This window comes from Lissotriton helveticus, chromosome 9, assembly GCF_964261635.1.
Source record: "Lissotriton helveticus chromosome 9, aLisHel1.1, whole genome shotgun sequence".
NCBI lineage: Eukaryota > Metazoa > Chordata > Amphibia > Caudata > Salamandridae > Lissotriton > Lissotriton helveticus.
The window spans coordinates 978,585,930-978,601,676 of record NC_136070.1 but is presented as its reverse complement, the minus strand read 5'-3'; the positions used below and the strand labels follow the sequence as shown (position 1 = coordinate 978,601,676).

Below are 15,747 nucleotides of genomic sequence, written 5' to 3'. Positions count from 1 at the left end.
AGTTGGTAGGAAAGCAATTTCTTTCCAGATAGAACCAGCATTATTTCATATCTTCACATCCGGGTTCCGAGGGGCACAGGGTTACCCCATTATACTAGACGTATCCTGAGATGGACCAGTCACATTCAGTTGTTTCGGTGCCAATGGTTTCAGAGCAGGGGTCTTGGATCCTGTGAATTTTGGATCCAAAATAGTTTTCAGCGTCGAAGGCTGTTGGCCGGAGCGGGTTTTCGATCCGGAAGATTTCGGATCGGAGCCCATTATCTGTCCGCTTAGGTTGGAGCCGGAAGGCTTTTGGGCGTGTTTAGGTGTCGATCCATAGGTGGGGCGTCAAACGTGTTCTCGGTGCAGACTGTGGGCCGGAGGCCGGGGTTGGTCCAGAGTCTTCTTCTTGGGCTGAGGTGAACTTTGGGGCATTGGAGTATCACTGTACGCTGCCCTTGCGGGATCTCGTTGTCCACCTTGGAGCCGTAGTCCGAGATGGCGATGGGATGGGATCTTGTTCTTCCTCGGCTCCCATGGCATCTCCGACCTCTTGTTCCAAATCTTCTCCGAAGAGATCTGGAATGGTGCTTGCGTGTTGGCTCTGCATGTCGCGACGTCGAGTCTGACAGTTGTGAAGCGTCTTCTTAGAGCGGAAAGCCTTGTATGCGCCGCAGTCCTGTTCTCTGCAACCTTCCCCTGACAGGTTTTAGATGGTCGGGGTGTAAAGGAGCCACAGCTTAGCGGGTGCGGCCCCTTTTTGCCCTACCTCAGCTGTTTTTGCCCTTGTATCCTTCCATGTAGTAACCCTGTGAGGATGTGTGCTGCTGCTGTTGTCTGGGGAACGATGTGGCAATTTGGGGGGTGGTGGTTTAGCCACTCCCAATCCCCCCTCAAACGATAGTCCGTGACCCGAAAGCAGCCGCAGGCAGATGGTGTTTGCAGGGTGACTATGACCTTTGCTATTTTTGTGTCCTCCTTAATTTTCCCCAACATCTCCTCAACTTGTGTTCCGAAGAGTTGTTTCCCATCAAAAGGCAAGCTGAAGAGATGTTGTGGAACCTCTGGTTTGAAACCAGGTGTGCCTGTGAAGGAGGACACTGGTATTGACGCTTTGGGCAGCAGTGTCCAAAGATTATCTAATATTAGTGTTGGAAACAATTTTTCCCTCTGCCACCAACTCCTGATCCCGTTTTTTTATATTAATCTGAAAGCTGCTGAATCAGATCTTCCACCTCATCTCAGTGGGAGCGGTCGTACAGAGATGATCGGACCACTAATTTAGATATCCGCCATTGTGTGGCAGATTGAGCATTGAGTTTGCTCACCGCATTAATCTTTCTGCTCTGTCAAAAGGGGAAGCATCTCCTGTGCCCTGGGAATTACGACCTTCCTGTGCTCTATGTACAACAAGTACCAAGTTGCCACCTGATGTAAGGGGGGCCACAGTGGGATGGTTATATAATTCATCTATCCACACTTGGCGTGATAAATCGCACCTTGACTGGCTCTTTGAAATTTTTATTAACAGGTCTAAGCATGCCCTTAAGCAAAGACCTTGGTGCATATTCCATCGACCTAGGTGTGGAGGAGAGGGTCTCCCATAAGGCTGCCTGTGTATCTCCAACTTGAGGTAGGTGGCTGCATACTGAAGAACCTGATGACATTAGGTAGTGTTGTCAAAATGTGAAGGCTTGGCTGGAAAGAGGTCTGGACCAGTGTCGGCTCGGCGCTTCACGTCACAGTCATCCTAGGAGTCCTCACTTTGATGTGTGTCATACATTCGGTCATAAGAGTTGTGGGTAGACCTTGGACTCCCCCTGTTCCCCCCCCCCCCACCCCCTCCACCAGAATAAAGAGAACCCAGAGGGAAGTGTGGCATAGTGTCCACAGGCAGTATAGGGGAGGTGGGCTGATACATGAGGTTGAAAGGTACTGTTATGTGTCCGGGTTAGGGCCACATAGCAATGCAGCACGTTTAATTACATTGTTCTCTTTTTGCACAATAACATTTTACTGTAACCTTTTGCACATGTTTGCTTGCGTGACAATGTTGGATTAGTTTCTCTGAAACTGCTTTGCTTCTACATCTGGCTTCGCGCAACATTATCATTATGCCTCGAACACTGACTACAAGGCCTTTCCGCACACTGTACAAATGTCATTCTATCTTCATCCAGGGCGACAGGGCTATCTGCATATCCATAACACTAATCTGCATATACATCGCGAGGATGCTTTTTTATTGTAAATAAAGAAGCATTTCTTTTAGTTAGCAGTGTAGACACTTCAGCTGACATCGTGGGGTACCTGCATGCTAAGGCCTTGCCAAACAGTTGCCTAACCTCTCCGTGAGGGGTGTCCAGTTTGTGACCAGGACAGGGTCCTACATTTTTTCCCGCCAGGTAATGAGGTTGGATCATCCTGTGAGGGAATTCTTGGCTACACACCTACATACACTCTGGCCGCACAGAGTAGGGATCGCATCACGGGAGTACGCCTGATTACCACTGTCTTATATGCTTGCATATATACACTGTTTTAGCACCATGGTGAAACTATACCTGCTATTCACTATTTTGGTGCTTGTAATCACTTTCATATGCCTCTGTCTACTGATTATCGCAGCACATGTATTCTATACAAGAATAACGTGGTTCAATAAATATACTGAAATATCCCATTGTGTATCCTCTGTATATTGTTCTGAGATCAAGAGTGCACGAGTGATTAGGTGAGGGGGTTCCAGATCTGTTATCACGATCCCTGAGGGGACAGGGTTGCCATGTTCAATGGTTGCCAGAAACCATTTGCTCCCAGTTTGGGTTAGAGGGGCTAATGATGGCACTGTGAGCTAGCTGGTATCTAGGCCAACATATACTGCGGGGTTCATGGACTCAGTCTAAGAACCTCACCCAAAATGTATGTTGTCAACAAACGCGCAGATCCTACGGATTAGTGGGAACTACACAACAGTGCCCTTATCATGGCATCAATGCTTTTTGGGTGTCTGCTCTAAAGGTGGGTTTAAGGCCTCTTTGAAAGTTAATTTCATCTTGTGAGGAATGGGGCCTATTGGTTTGTCTGGAGGCTTGGCTAGGTTCTGACCGGTGCCCGGTTGGATGTGGATATGCCTTTGCTTGGTGTCAAGCACCTCATGGAGGTGCTGGAGGACTAGCTAGTCGAAGTCCTCAGAAGTGGCGCAGGCAAAAAGCATGGACGCCGGCGATTACAGAGCAAAAGGTTTTTGATGCCCCTGCCGCAGCGATCTGGCTTTTGGATCCAAGCCCTTTGTCTTGGAGACTGGTATCAAGGATACACTGAAAGCCGAAGCAGAGTCGATGTGGAAGGGCGAGGCTTGGAGAAGGACTTTGGTACCAAAGTGTGAGCAGGCATTGGGTTCAATCCCTTGAGGCAGTGGCAAACCAGAGGTTTTATGATATGCCTGTCAGCTCGAAGCTCTAACTTCCCCTGAGTGTGAGTTATGTCAAGAAGCAGTCTGTGGGAGGGTAGTATTGCTGCGATCGTCTTTGCCAGGTAGGCTTTGTCCTCGGCGTTGAAAGCGGTACTTTCTGCCGACAACAGCTACCCTATCTTGGAACCTAAAGCTTCCGGCTGCAGATCCCCCTCTGTGTCTCGAACCCTGTAGCAGTTGGGGATGTCCTCCTGTTGACGGTGTACCATGGAAGCAAAGGTGATACAATGGTTTCTGGAGTTGTTTTTATTGAGGAAGGCAAAACAAGCTGTGTAGCCCTCCTCCTGGTGGTCGAGAGACAAACAGAGGTTACAGACTTATTAGATGTCTGTCTTTGGATTTTTCGAGTGACACTTGGAGCAGAAACGAAATGAAGTACATTCCATCATTAGGACATTCTCGGGCGTCGAGGATGGCGATGAAGGTCCGAAATGGCCAATCCCCAAATAGTGTGTTGAATAATGTCCAAAGCACAGAACATAGTCTAAGGCGGTACCCAATAGGTGAAACACGTACACAGCTGTAATATCTCCCAATGAGGAATGGATCCTAGCGGGCTCGGCAAGAACACTATGTGGCGTCAAACTGGACATCAAAGGGATACATCTGAACCCAACGGTGGAGAAAAAACATCTAACAATGGAGCCAATTCCCATGCACATTACCAGTAATAAAAGGAGTCATGTTACTTTGTGACTTAAAAAGACTTCTTGGAAGAAAAACAACTTGCACATGTCTAAGCCAAACACTAGATGCCAAGAGTATGCACAGCATGTGTATCTACAGCTACACATGCAACAAACAAAAGTTTCCCAAATGTTTCTATTAATTTAAATTCCTAATCAGGCGGAGTGGAGGGAAAAGCATTGGAATTTACTTTGCTTGTAGACGCCTGTACCACCAAGCTCCCTGGTGTCGGGTGTGGAATAAATAAGGCAAGGATGCGTATTACAGGACAATGGTGATGAGCTTCCTGCCGATTAACATTGTTTTAACCAAGTGCTGAAAGGGGTATCCGTGAGGGCCTCATTAAATGGTAACACAGGCTCTGTAGAATCCTGACCTGATTAAAGAACTTCAGTTAACACATGTCTTCACTTCCATAGTGGGAGGGTGTAAGTCTAAAACTTCTGCCATCCTTCACATAACCGCAATGGAGGTGATTTCCTCTGTGGCAGGACCAGTTGGAGGACAAGGCCAGATTCTGGAGAGGTTTTCAGGCCACTGATATCGTGAAGTTCTTTATACCAGTGTTCCTCATTGTGTTGGGGGAAACATGGTTGCCTCACTTATCGTATTTGTCTGAGTTCATTTTAAAAAGATTATGTAAAGGGCGGGTCCTATCATGTAGTAAGGGTATCGGAGTCTAAAAGATTGCCAAGTCGCTGCATGTCAGTCAGAGCCGGTCAATCTCAGTCAAGGTGGAATTTGCTTAGAGTCTGGTAGCACAATGGGCAATACAACCTCCTCTGGCGGTGTCATTGAGAAGGGCACTGGTGCAGTGACCAAAGTCTGCATACGAATTGGTGCTAGACCAGATACATGGCCAAGGGGCTCAGACGGCAACAAGGAAGGACCAGTCATGTATGTTCAACTGTAGGCTCCTGCAGATCCTTGGGACCCTGAAGGAGCGCCAGAGTGAGATGGTAAAGTGCCTTAAGTGCGCTGCATGGCCTTACTGACTCCACTTGTTGAGACATCACAGAAATCCAGACTCAGATTTGGCTTATACAGAGATCAAGAGCAACACTGGAAGGCACGTTGACCTCTCTTTCCCTTTCTTGAGTCCAAGAATGGTGGGAAGGGGCCCATTCCAGCTTTGACATATGTTTTTTCATGGACTTACCCAAAGACTTACAATGACGATCTGCTGCGAGAATGACTTCTGGAGCCGAAACAGGGCCTTACTTTCGTTTGGCCTCCATGTGGAGTCTTCTTGTGTCTGGCGATGTAAAATTTGGCCTCACAATCCTTTATGGCCTTTGGGCTCACCTTGGCACATTCACTGCAGGAGCTGGATTTGTAGTCCAGTCCCAGGCATCATAACCAGGCTTTCGTGAGGGTCTGTCACAGACATCTTTTTGCTACAATTCCTATACAGCTTAAACTATGTAGTCTTAGTGGATGACATTTCCCCTTGCATGGTGGTTAATTTTCGGGTAAACGTTCTCGTCTATGAGAGCAAAGAGAAGCCCCGGAACCATGTTGAAGGCACTGCTGAAAGGAAGAGATGTCAGCGTGCCTGGGAGGCACATATATGTGGCTCCACTTGGCACTTCCAGAGGGTCACTGGCACAGAGACATAGGATGCCATTTACTGATGCACAGGAACACTGCTTTATAGATTCCTGATCGAGGCATAAGCTAGGATAATATTCAAAAGGGTAAGAATCTGCAGTTAGAAGAATCCATCAAAAGCTTCTCATTCAGTTAAGGTGTTAATGAGGACTTGGCAATATGTAGGTATACCACGGCAGTGACTAGCAAAAACCAATTTTCTAATAATTGTACAAGACAACATCCTGTTTAATTTTCCTCAGTAGACTTTGTTGCCATTTCACCTTTAAGTTGCCGGTAATAAGAAAGAAAGTTTCTAGTTACTGGTTTACAAAGTATTTGCATAGGAACATTAACACAGTTTTCTGATAAATCTATTTATAATTTATTTTGACAGTTTTGTTTTGTATGGTGCCAAATATGCTCTCTTTCGCCTAACTGTAGAGCACTCTCTGACACACTAAAGGAAACATAATACAGTACGAAAAGCCGGGCTATCACGAGGACACAGAGCTTGAAAGAAGCCCATGCCTTCACAAAACTACCAAGACACTTAAGCAATTACCGTAGAAGCAAAAATGTAACAAGGAACAAAGATTCCATCCAAGCACTTGAAAAGAATAGAAGACAGCAAAAACCCTTTCATAAGGAAAATGGCAAAGCTAGACAATTCACTGAAAACGCAAGCTGAAGTTCCAACATCCTTGTTTGGGGGGAGCGGAAAAAAGTGAGAAAAATGACAATGTCTCTCAGTGCAGAACACTGTGAGAGGCGTACTGATCATCAAAAATCTGATAGAGGCCTTTATATGGCGCTTTTGACTTTAAAAAAAAATGGTAACTTGTAAAAGAGCATTCCATTTCAAAGTTTTACAAATACAATTAAATATATGGGTTTTCGAAATCTGCCCTGGCAGGAAGCATTTATCAGACAGTTTATCAATTGAGTGAGAACCCAGTTCTGGAGAAAAGAGGCATCTTAAAGAAAAGGCCATGTTCTACCGGCAAATCCTTCCATTTTGAAGAATATACAAAGAGTGCCTCATAGCAGGCGTTCAGTCAATCTACTGGTTTCCCTGCTAACGGAGGTATCTCTGAACAATGTATCTGATCCGACAAGTGAAGTGATACAAGTGCATACTGCAAAATTGATGCTTTGCTGTTTAGGACAGAATGACCAGTACAAAAATGCAATTTTTCACAAGTCATTGGATAGAACTGTTTTTGTACCAGTAGGTTCAAATTTAGTTCTTTGTTTGGACTTAGATGAAAAATTCCTCTGCACCATGTTTATCAGTATGCAATATGAACCAAGAGGCCTAAATTACTATCAAGAGAAATATCTATCTCAGTCACATGAATTCATACGTGAAACTTTAGTTCATATGCAGCACAAAAGTAGATAGTTAAAAAAGGTCTGTCTATCTTACTTGGATATGCCTTCAAATCTCTGAAAGATCACAGTCATAGGTGAAACTTTAGTTCATATGAAGCACAAAAGTAAATAGTGAAAACAGGTCTGTCTATCCTACATAGATATGCCTTCAAATCTCTGAAAGATCACAGTCTGCAATGCAACACATTTTTCCAGTGATTAGTAGAATCAATACCACCTGTGGAGTTGTCAACCGTTTTGTGAAAACAGCTTATATCTTTGAAAATTCCCCAGAGAATATTATAGACAACCTGTGCAACAAAGGTTTTTAACCGATTTATGATGTTTATATCATTTCAATTTACTGCCCGATCCACAATTTTCCACATTCTCGTTGCTCAGTTTCCTTCCATCCGTTCTCACTGCATCTCCATTGCTCCCTCTCGATAGCTGCAGGACACAGCCATAGACATATTGCCAGGGAGCAGTGATCCGCACCGGCCAGTCCAGAGGCCACCAGCTGTGGGTGTACTTACTGTCTCCCAGGATCAGTTCAACCTCCTCGTCTGCGTCAGAGTCATCGTCTTCCTCCTCCTCTTCCTCACCTTCCCCATCTCCATCTTCTTCCAACATATTTGCTAGTTCCTCGTCGTCGGAGGGAGAGAAGTCATTCTCTCCGTCTTCAGCAGCTGGCTCGGCAGCCTCCTCATCTTCCAACTCTGCTTCCAACAATGGGTCTGTGTCAAGATCGTCTAGGTCATCAGAATCATCATCGTCGTCATCATCATCATCGTCGTCTTCTTGTTCTTCCTCATCCTTTGGAAAAACACAGAAGTGCATTTAAAAAAGAAGCACGCTTGAGGAGTTTAGATTAAGAAACATCTTGGTTGTCAAATGTACATTTGTTTTAGCTGAATAGTTTACATTGAACAAAGTTGTTTCACTGAGTGGCTAACTATATGGTAACATGGATTGATCTAATAACAAACAGGCATACACTAAATTCTTTCGCAATTGCATTTTATGTAACTCAATGGTATTTTCTTCAGAAGCTATGGGTTAGTGAGTGAATAATCTCATTCTGACAATGTGCAAGTCATTTTTTCCAACATTCCTACCAGTCATAGGTTTGACTAAAATAAAAATACAAATAATTCTAGTCAACATTTACATAAAAACACACAAGACATAGAACCATTAAATAGAACCATTATTGATTGGTGACTTTGACTCATCAAATATTATCACATTCTTATTTCTTCATACATTTCCAAAATATCTGAACATTTATTTAAGTGACTTTTTAACCAGTTGTTCGGAGGCAACATTTCCCCCAGACTATTCAAGTCAAGTGTCGATTGTTTGTCAATACAAAAAGTTTGACAGTTCCATAAGACTTTCCAACCAGCCTCCTCCAACACTGTGGCAGGTGTGTGTGGGGATAAGGGGAACCTGAGGTCCAAGCGGCACCAAGAATCACGTGGCCTTGGTGGAAGAGCTTTCAAATGGCCACAACCACAGCTTTACAGGTGCTAGAGAGATCATGGCAGCTACCGCAGATCAATGAGTGGGGTGGTGTGTGTGGCTGGCTTATGAAAACTTGGAGGTTATTGCATCATGTCCTCGCAGATACAAGAGGTAGCTACATCCTTTCAGACCTACTCAACAGCACTACCCCCAGTTGTCCGCTTCAGAGAAGAGATACAGCAAGTTTCACTTTTAAGTGATGCGTATTCTTTTTGGCCTTTGAATTGTGACGTTTCATTTTTGTGCACCTGTAGAATGGGTGATTAAAAAATCCATTAAACTGTTTTTTAGATAGTTGGGGACTGAAATCTCACAGTATAGAATGGAGTTGAAATTTAAGAGTGCTGCATGTTCAATCGATAACATTGTGGAGACCGCCTCACATTGGTGATGGAACACATGTTATGATGTGTTGAGAAGTGTGAAATGTGTTCCAATATATGTTGCAGGAGGGACTGAATTAAGTGACTGGTGGTAATGCATACCCCCTGCTCTCAATGCAAAATGCCTAGATTTTCCAGTGTCTTACTTACTTTTCCCAACCTGGATAGGACGAGAAAAAGAGCTCTCTTGGAAGTCGAAAGTAACTTTCGCACCAAAGGACCGCAAGGATCGGTGGGCCTACAAGCCAAACTAAAAGTCAAATATATCTTTAACTACATACCAATCACCATCAACTTTTTGAGAAGCCTAGGTAGCTCTGTGGGGAGTCCAATGTTGCAAAATAGTGAGCCCACAAAATGATGTACTCCTATTGATGGAAAGTTATAAAGTATTGTTTTGAGGGGTGCCGCTAGCTCTCCTCTGAATGCTGGGTGGCTGAGTTTCACTTTTGTATGTCTGAAATTATTCTTGTTATACTGCGTTTGTCACTGCTGTCCCAACTTTACCTCTATTGCTCCTGGTGAGCGGCTCAAAGCTGCTACAGCACTGTCGACATATCTAAACTTAAAATTGAGGCTTACTCTCAAAAGCTTTCTCTAAGTCTATTTGTACTGAAATAATTACAACCATTCCAGGCTTCTGGCCCATTTAATGTGCTTTGATACCCAATAGTTGTAAAAAATAAAATAAAGAGAACAACAATCAAATAGAGATTAAATAACCTGCTTGTGCTGAATACTGGATAAGCCATTCCATTTTAATACTTTCATTGTATTTTAGCTCTCACAACCTTCGGTCCTACGCATACCGTAATGGATCAACTTGAAAGGAATAACACAGAAGATGGCCAAAACTAGAGCCCTTTACGAGTAAACTGTAAACCACACACTCACAAAAGGATTTGCTAGTCCTTGTAAACACTGCTTAAAAGTTTGTTTTAAGCTAGTGGGCAATACATTTAAATTTTGTAAACCACTGGTAAGCTGTTTAGGGTAACCCCGAGTAGTTTTGAAGCACAATGAAAACGATCTCTGTATTGAAATGTTATGTGGATTAGTGGAGATTAAAAAATAAAATAAACAAATAACTCGGCACCTATGGGCAGAAGAGGTTGGTATTGGCACCAGAGAGGATTGTGAATATTGGTGGGTTCTAGTTGGTTGGCACAAGCAATGTGTCAGGCTTGAAAGAACTAAGACAGAGTGGGTTGACAGTGTTCACTTAAGCAATGATGAGAAAAACGGATAGAGGTGTTGTATCCATTATCTCAGATTTTTGACCCTATAAAGGAGGCATATGTTAAGAAAGAAGTGGATATGACAATACTCAGATGCTGGTGTCAGTGGGCCATGCACTTTTTGGGCAAAGGAAATTCATGGTTAATTGAAGAGAGGTGTAAAGCCATTTTCATGAACATTATCTCAAAATTATGAGATTTGGCCAAAAAAACATTCAAACTTTGAAGCTCATGAATGTTCATTCAAGGAAGGGTCAAAGGTTGTGCAAATATGTGCATAATTTCACTGCTTTGGCAAAGGAACTGAATGAACTCCATGAGGAAAGTGATTGTATGAGGTAGTTCCTTCTCTGCGGTCTTACTTTAAGGCCATACCTCAGGTCCTGAGCCTCGCACAGAGTAGCCCCCCCCCCCCCACTAGTGTATCTTCAGATATAATTTCTAGCCCGGCCATATCTAGTTGTATGGCCTCTTGTCCTCAAAACATGGAAGGGGAGCTACATAATGAGAGTCAACTCAGTAAGAGGGGAGGCTTACCCACCGAAAATACATTGCCAGACACTACGCCAGCAAATGTATATCCAACTTTAGAGGCACCAATGGAGCAGTGTATCAACGGCAACATTAGCCCTACTAGCTCTTCAAGTCTCTATAAGCCGGTCTTGATACCGGTCGTATCCACTAGCATCACAGAAGTGGAAGACTCTAGCCTCTCTGGGAAATGCACTGGTTTGGAAACAGACGCAAGTCTTGAGCCAGCAGACTTAGAGTTGGATATTCAACATCAACTACTACTTGAGACCCCTTCAAACGTAGATCAGAATATTCAGAACAGTCAACTGCAACTAGCTCACAGCCCTTCTCATAGTTCTGAAACACAACCACTTGCAAACGCCATAGCTTCTGCTTCATCTTTGGATCTCTCCTCTGTTCTAACCATGTTTTCCAATTTGTCGGCTGACATCAAACGTGGCTTTGAGGACTCATCCAAAATCCAAAAGGAGATCAGGACATATTGTGAATCACTGGATAACAAAATAGATGGACTTTTTTCAAGAACTGGGGTGTTGGAAGAAACAACTGCGGCAATGTCCCTAGAACTAGATAATGCCAAGGAAGAAATAGTGAAACTTAAAAGAGAGGACATTCTACTGGCAGATAGAATGGGACCCTGGAAAATAATGCGAGGCGCTGTAATATTCGCATCTTGAATGTGCCTGAAGGAAGCGAAGGAATCAACATCAAGGCATATATTATTCAACTCCTTATAAAGTCTTTAAGTTTAACGCATACAGAGGAGGAACTCAATCTAGATATTCAACGGATTCACAGGGATCCCTTCAGACGTAACCCGCAGCGGAAAAAAGCCCCGAAAGATTTTGGTGAACTTCCATACTTTTCTATTGAAGGATCACATTCTTAACCTAGCCCTTAAACAAAAATCCCTGACTGGAGAGGGTTTTTCTTTTCAAATACGATCTGACCTGTCAAGGGTGACCCTCGAAAGACAGTGGGAACTGGGTAAGAGAATGGAGGCATTTAGAAACTTGGGGGCGTCTGTGCAGCTTAGTTTTCCTGCAGCACTGAAGATCATGTTCGATAACAAAATGTATAATGTCCGTACAGTTCAGGCTGCAGACGAGTTACTGATGAGCATTGGCACCTCTAAAGCACGACGGTAAGTTAGTTCTAAACCGAGAAATTCATGGGTTCCCTTTTATAGCTGCTTATAGAGTTTAGGCATAAACCTCCCTAGTAGAAGAGTAGAAGAGAAGAAGAGAAGAAGAGCAGAAAATAAGTTAATTTAGAAAAGAAGAAAGTAGAAGAAAAGAAAAGAGAAGAGAAGGGGAGGAGAAAAAAATAATATATTTTTTTTAAATTGTAAAAAGCACAAGGGGCACGAATTTACTCATAAACCTCCTAAACCTTTGTAATTAGATGTATTTAGTCCTCAATCACAATAGTTACTAACGCTTCGCCTAAGCCTGGATAGGGTCAGGGGTATCACAAACCGGAGTGTTCCTCAGGGGAGGGGGGGTGGTTTTCACTTGGGTAAGGGTTAGGGTAATAAAAAACAAAAAGTTTCTCATCTCCAAATTGGCGGTCGACAATCTTATATGTGAAAATTGGACGAACTATGTACTTTCAAGCAGTAGCAAGGGGTGCAAGTTAGTAGGGCCCAGCATCATTAGATACATCAACTATGAGTACCATTAAGATCCTCTCCTGGAATGTTAATGGCCTGCGCACCAAACCCAGATCTAATACATTTTACAATACATCCGTGATTTTGATGTGCAGGTCATTATTCTCCAGGAGACACATCTAGTTGAAGCTGAAGTATCAGACATGGTAAAAAAAACAGGTGAATAGATCTATTTGTTACTACTACTCAAACAGTCAACACTAGAGGGGTTACCATCCTTTTTAAAAAAGCTATTACAACAAGACTCTTGAAGCAGAAGGTTGATCCCTTGGGTAGGTGGGTAATTGCGGCTGTCATGCTAGGCGGCACATGCGTCACGTTGGTTGGATACTACGGGCCTAACCGAGATGATCCCTCTGCCCTGGCCTTGCTGTTTTCTGAGCTTTTGCATTTTCCTGAACCAATGATAATAGCGGGAGACTTTAACATCGTGCTTGACCCTCTGCTGGATAAGTCCACTTCTGGCCGACAACTCGCTCTCTCTAAATCCAGAGACTTTTTGCTTAAATCTATGCATCAATATGGATTTATTGATATTTGGAGAGCAAGATCGGGACAGAAAATTGGCTTTTCCTTCCTAAATTACAAGTATCGTCACAGATCTAGGATCGCTTTTTTTCTACTAAATAAAGTTCTGGATAAATCAGTTAGGAGCGTAACCTATCTAACATCGCATCTGTCGGATCATTCGGCAGTACTCTTAGACCTTGAACTGCAATCTCAACCCCGACTAGGTCATGGACAATTGACAGGTCTTTCCTTACATCTCCTGATGATTTGGAGTATATCAGAGTGGAAACGCAAGAATTCTTTAAGGTCAACATTGGTTCTGCTTGCTCTAGTACAGTATGGGACGCCTTTAAATGTACCCTGAGAGGGGTCATTAAGAACAAAACTTCGTTTAGAAAGAAGCAGTATACCCAAGGGGTCGCATCGATAGAGGCTTATATATCGATAGCTCAATCAGAGTTAGAAAATCTTAACAATGCTCCTGAGCATGTCACACTGGCTAAACGGGAGGAGTTGATGAAGCTTAAAGGGCGGCTATCTACTCTACTAAACCAACGTATTTTGCAAAGGTGGGAAGCTAGCAAATTAGCAAATTTTGAATTTGGTGAAGGGGCGGGCAAATTATTAGCCTGGAAGTCTAGAACCGTTCTAACTCGTAACAATATTGAGTCTATAATTACTGGCTCCAGCACAGTATCTTCTGACCCAGAAATTAGGTCAGCCTTTAAAGACTTTTTCCAGGCTATTTACCGAGAGGATAACAACATCTCCTCTGACAATGTAGGAAACTGGCTTAGTAAAATTTCACTGCCATCATTTTCTACAGAACAAGTTGTTTTCTTAGATCAGCCCATAACCGTAGAAGAGGAATCAACTGCCATACTCAATAGTAAGTGTGGAAAGGCGGCGGGCCTGATGGCCTGCCGGCAGAGATCTATAAACATCTTGCAGCTGATATTGCTCCCTTTCTCGCCAGGTTATTCAATCAAGTTCTGATAGATGGCGATCTACCGCCTACAACGTGGAATAAAGCTGCGATTACGCTTATTCTGAAACCAGGAAAGGCATCCACCGCCTGCGGTTCGTATCGCCCTATTTCAATACTCAACGCAGACTATAAGATCTTCGCGTCACTTCTAGCCAAAAGGTTGGGGCAGGTCGCTCCTTCAGTTCTACATTCAAATCAAAAGGGCTTTGTTAAAGGTCGCCAGCTTTTTGAACTGACGTACGACCTAATAGGAGCGATTGATATGGCAACCAGCTCATCGCTACCTTTGGCTATTCTCACGTTGGACGCAGCCAAGGCCTTCGACAGGGTCAACTGGGTATACCTGTCGGGGTCTTGGAAAAATTCGGCGTGGGTCGGGCCTTCCGTAGAGCGGTGGAACTGCTGTACCATAATCCATCGGCCTCGGTCTTGGTTAATTGCGGACTGTCGGAACCATTTACTATCACAAGGGGTACTCGGCAGGGTTGCCCGCTTTCGCCCCTGCTCTTCGATCTCTATATCGAGCCATTTGCTCAAAAAATCCGGGAGGATATCAACATCATACCTTTCAGATATAGAGATTGGGTAAAAAAAGTATCCCTGTATGCTGATGATATTATGATCATAACTTCAGACATCAGCACTGCGTTTCCGACAGTCATAAACCTAGCACAACAATTTGGCAACATCTCTGGCTATGAAGTAAATGCTACAAAGACCGAGGTTATGGTGTGGAATAGCACAACAGCGGGGCTTCCTGTGCAACCCTGTGACAATATGAGATATCTTGGCATAAAAATCGTAAAGGATATCAATTTGATCGCCTCTACAAATTTTACTTTGGTGGCTAAAGAATGTAGGAAACTAATGAGTTCTTGGGGACATCTTCGATTAACGCTCATAGGTCGGTCAAACTTAGTCAAGATGTCCATCCTACCTAGGTTGACTTTTATTTTCAACAGCCTACCACTTTATTTTGATAAAACACTGATAGCAAAGATGCAGAGTGACATCACCTCATTTGTTTGGAGGAACAAGAGTGCAAGAATTGCTTGGAGCAAATTGAGACGGCGTAGGGAGAAAGGTGGTTTGGCCGGTCCTCCAAATATATGCCTGGACCTTTCAGTTGACACACGCCCGAATGCTACTCAAAACCCCATCAGATCAAGGCATCGGGTTAATGTTCTCAACACTACTACAGTGTGAAGGTCTAAGTCAGTTGGGTTTTTTTATTCAAGTTCGGAGACCCCACATTTTTTAAGAAGATCAAATTGAAGGTATTGCAGGGCCTTGCAAGAACTTGGTATAATCTCAGAGTCACTACCACAATAGGCTACCATTCTAGTAGATCTCCTATATGGGATCTTCCTGCTCCTCCTTGCTGGACTAAAGACACATTGATAAGCCCACTAAAAGACGCTGGAATCTCAACATGGAGTGACCTGTTTTTTGAAGGGGATATGTTCTCTTGGGAATATCTAGTGAGTAAGATAGGCCCTAATCTTTCTAGATTAAAATTCTTACAAATCTCAAGCTGGGCACAAGCACAAAGAACTGGGCCTCCTCGTCGCCTTCCAACCACCTTTAGGAGGAAGTAGCCAACTGGAATCTTCTTTACTCGATAAGACACCAGCACTCAAGGAGGTCTCCTACTTTTATAATTAATCTTAGAGGAGACTGACGGGGAATTCCATCTTCCAGACCAGCTGTGGGGCTTCCTATTGCCTGCAATAAATTTGCACGAACTATGGTTAACTTCCTGTAATGTCCTCTGGGATATTGTCAAA

General features: G+C 43.6%; 1 protein-coding gene across 7 annotated transcripts in view; it reads right to left on the bottom strand.

Moving 5' to 3' along the window:
• The window catches only part of DCAF1 (DDB1 and CUL4 associated factor 1), a 928,365-nt gene that overhangs the window by 82,569 nt on the left and 830,049 nt on the right, over positions 1–15,747 (bottom strand). For 5 of the 7 annotated variants that reach the window (XM_078661275.1, XM_078661277.1, XM_078661276.1 and 2 more), the window contains one exon: positions 7,645–7,924. In XM_078661275.1, coding sequence (XP_078517401.1) covers positions 7,645–7,924 — 280 coding nt within the window. The remainder of the gene's footprint in view (positions 1–7,644; positions 7,925–15,747) is intronic. The other 2 variants (XM_078661278.1, XM_078661279.1) reach the window with 1 other exon arrangement.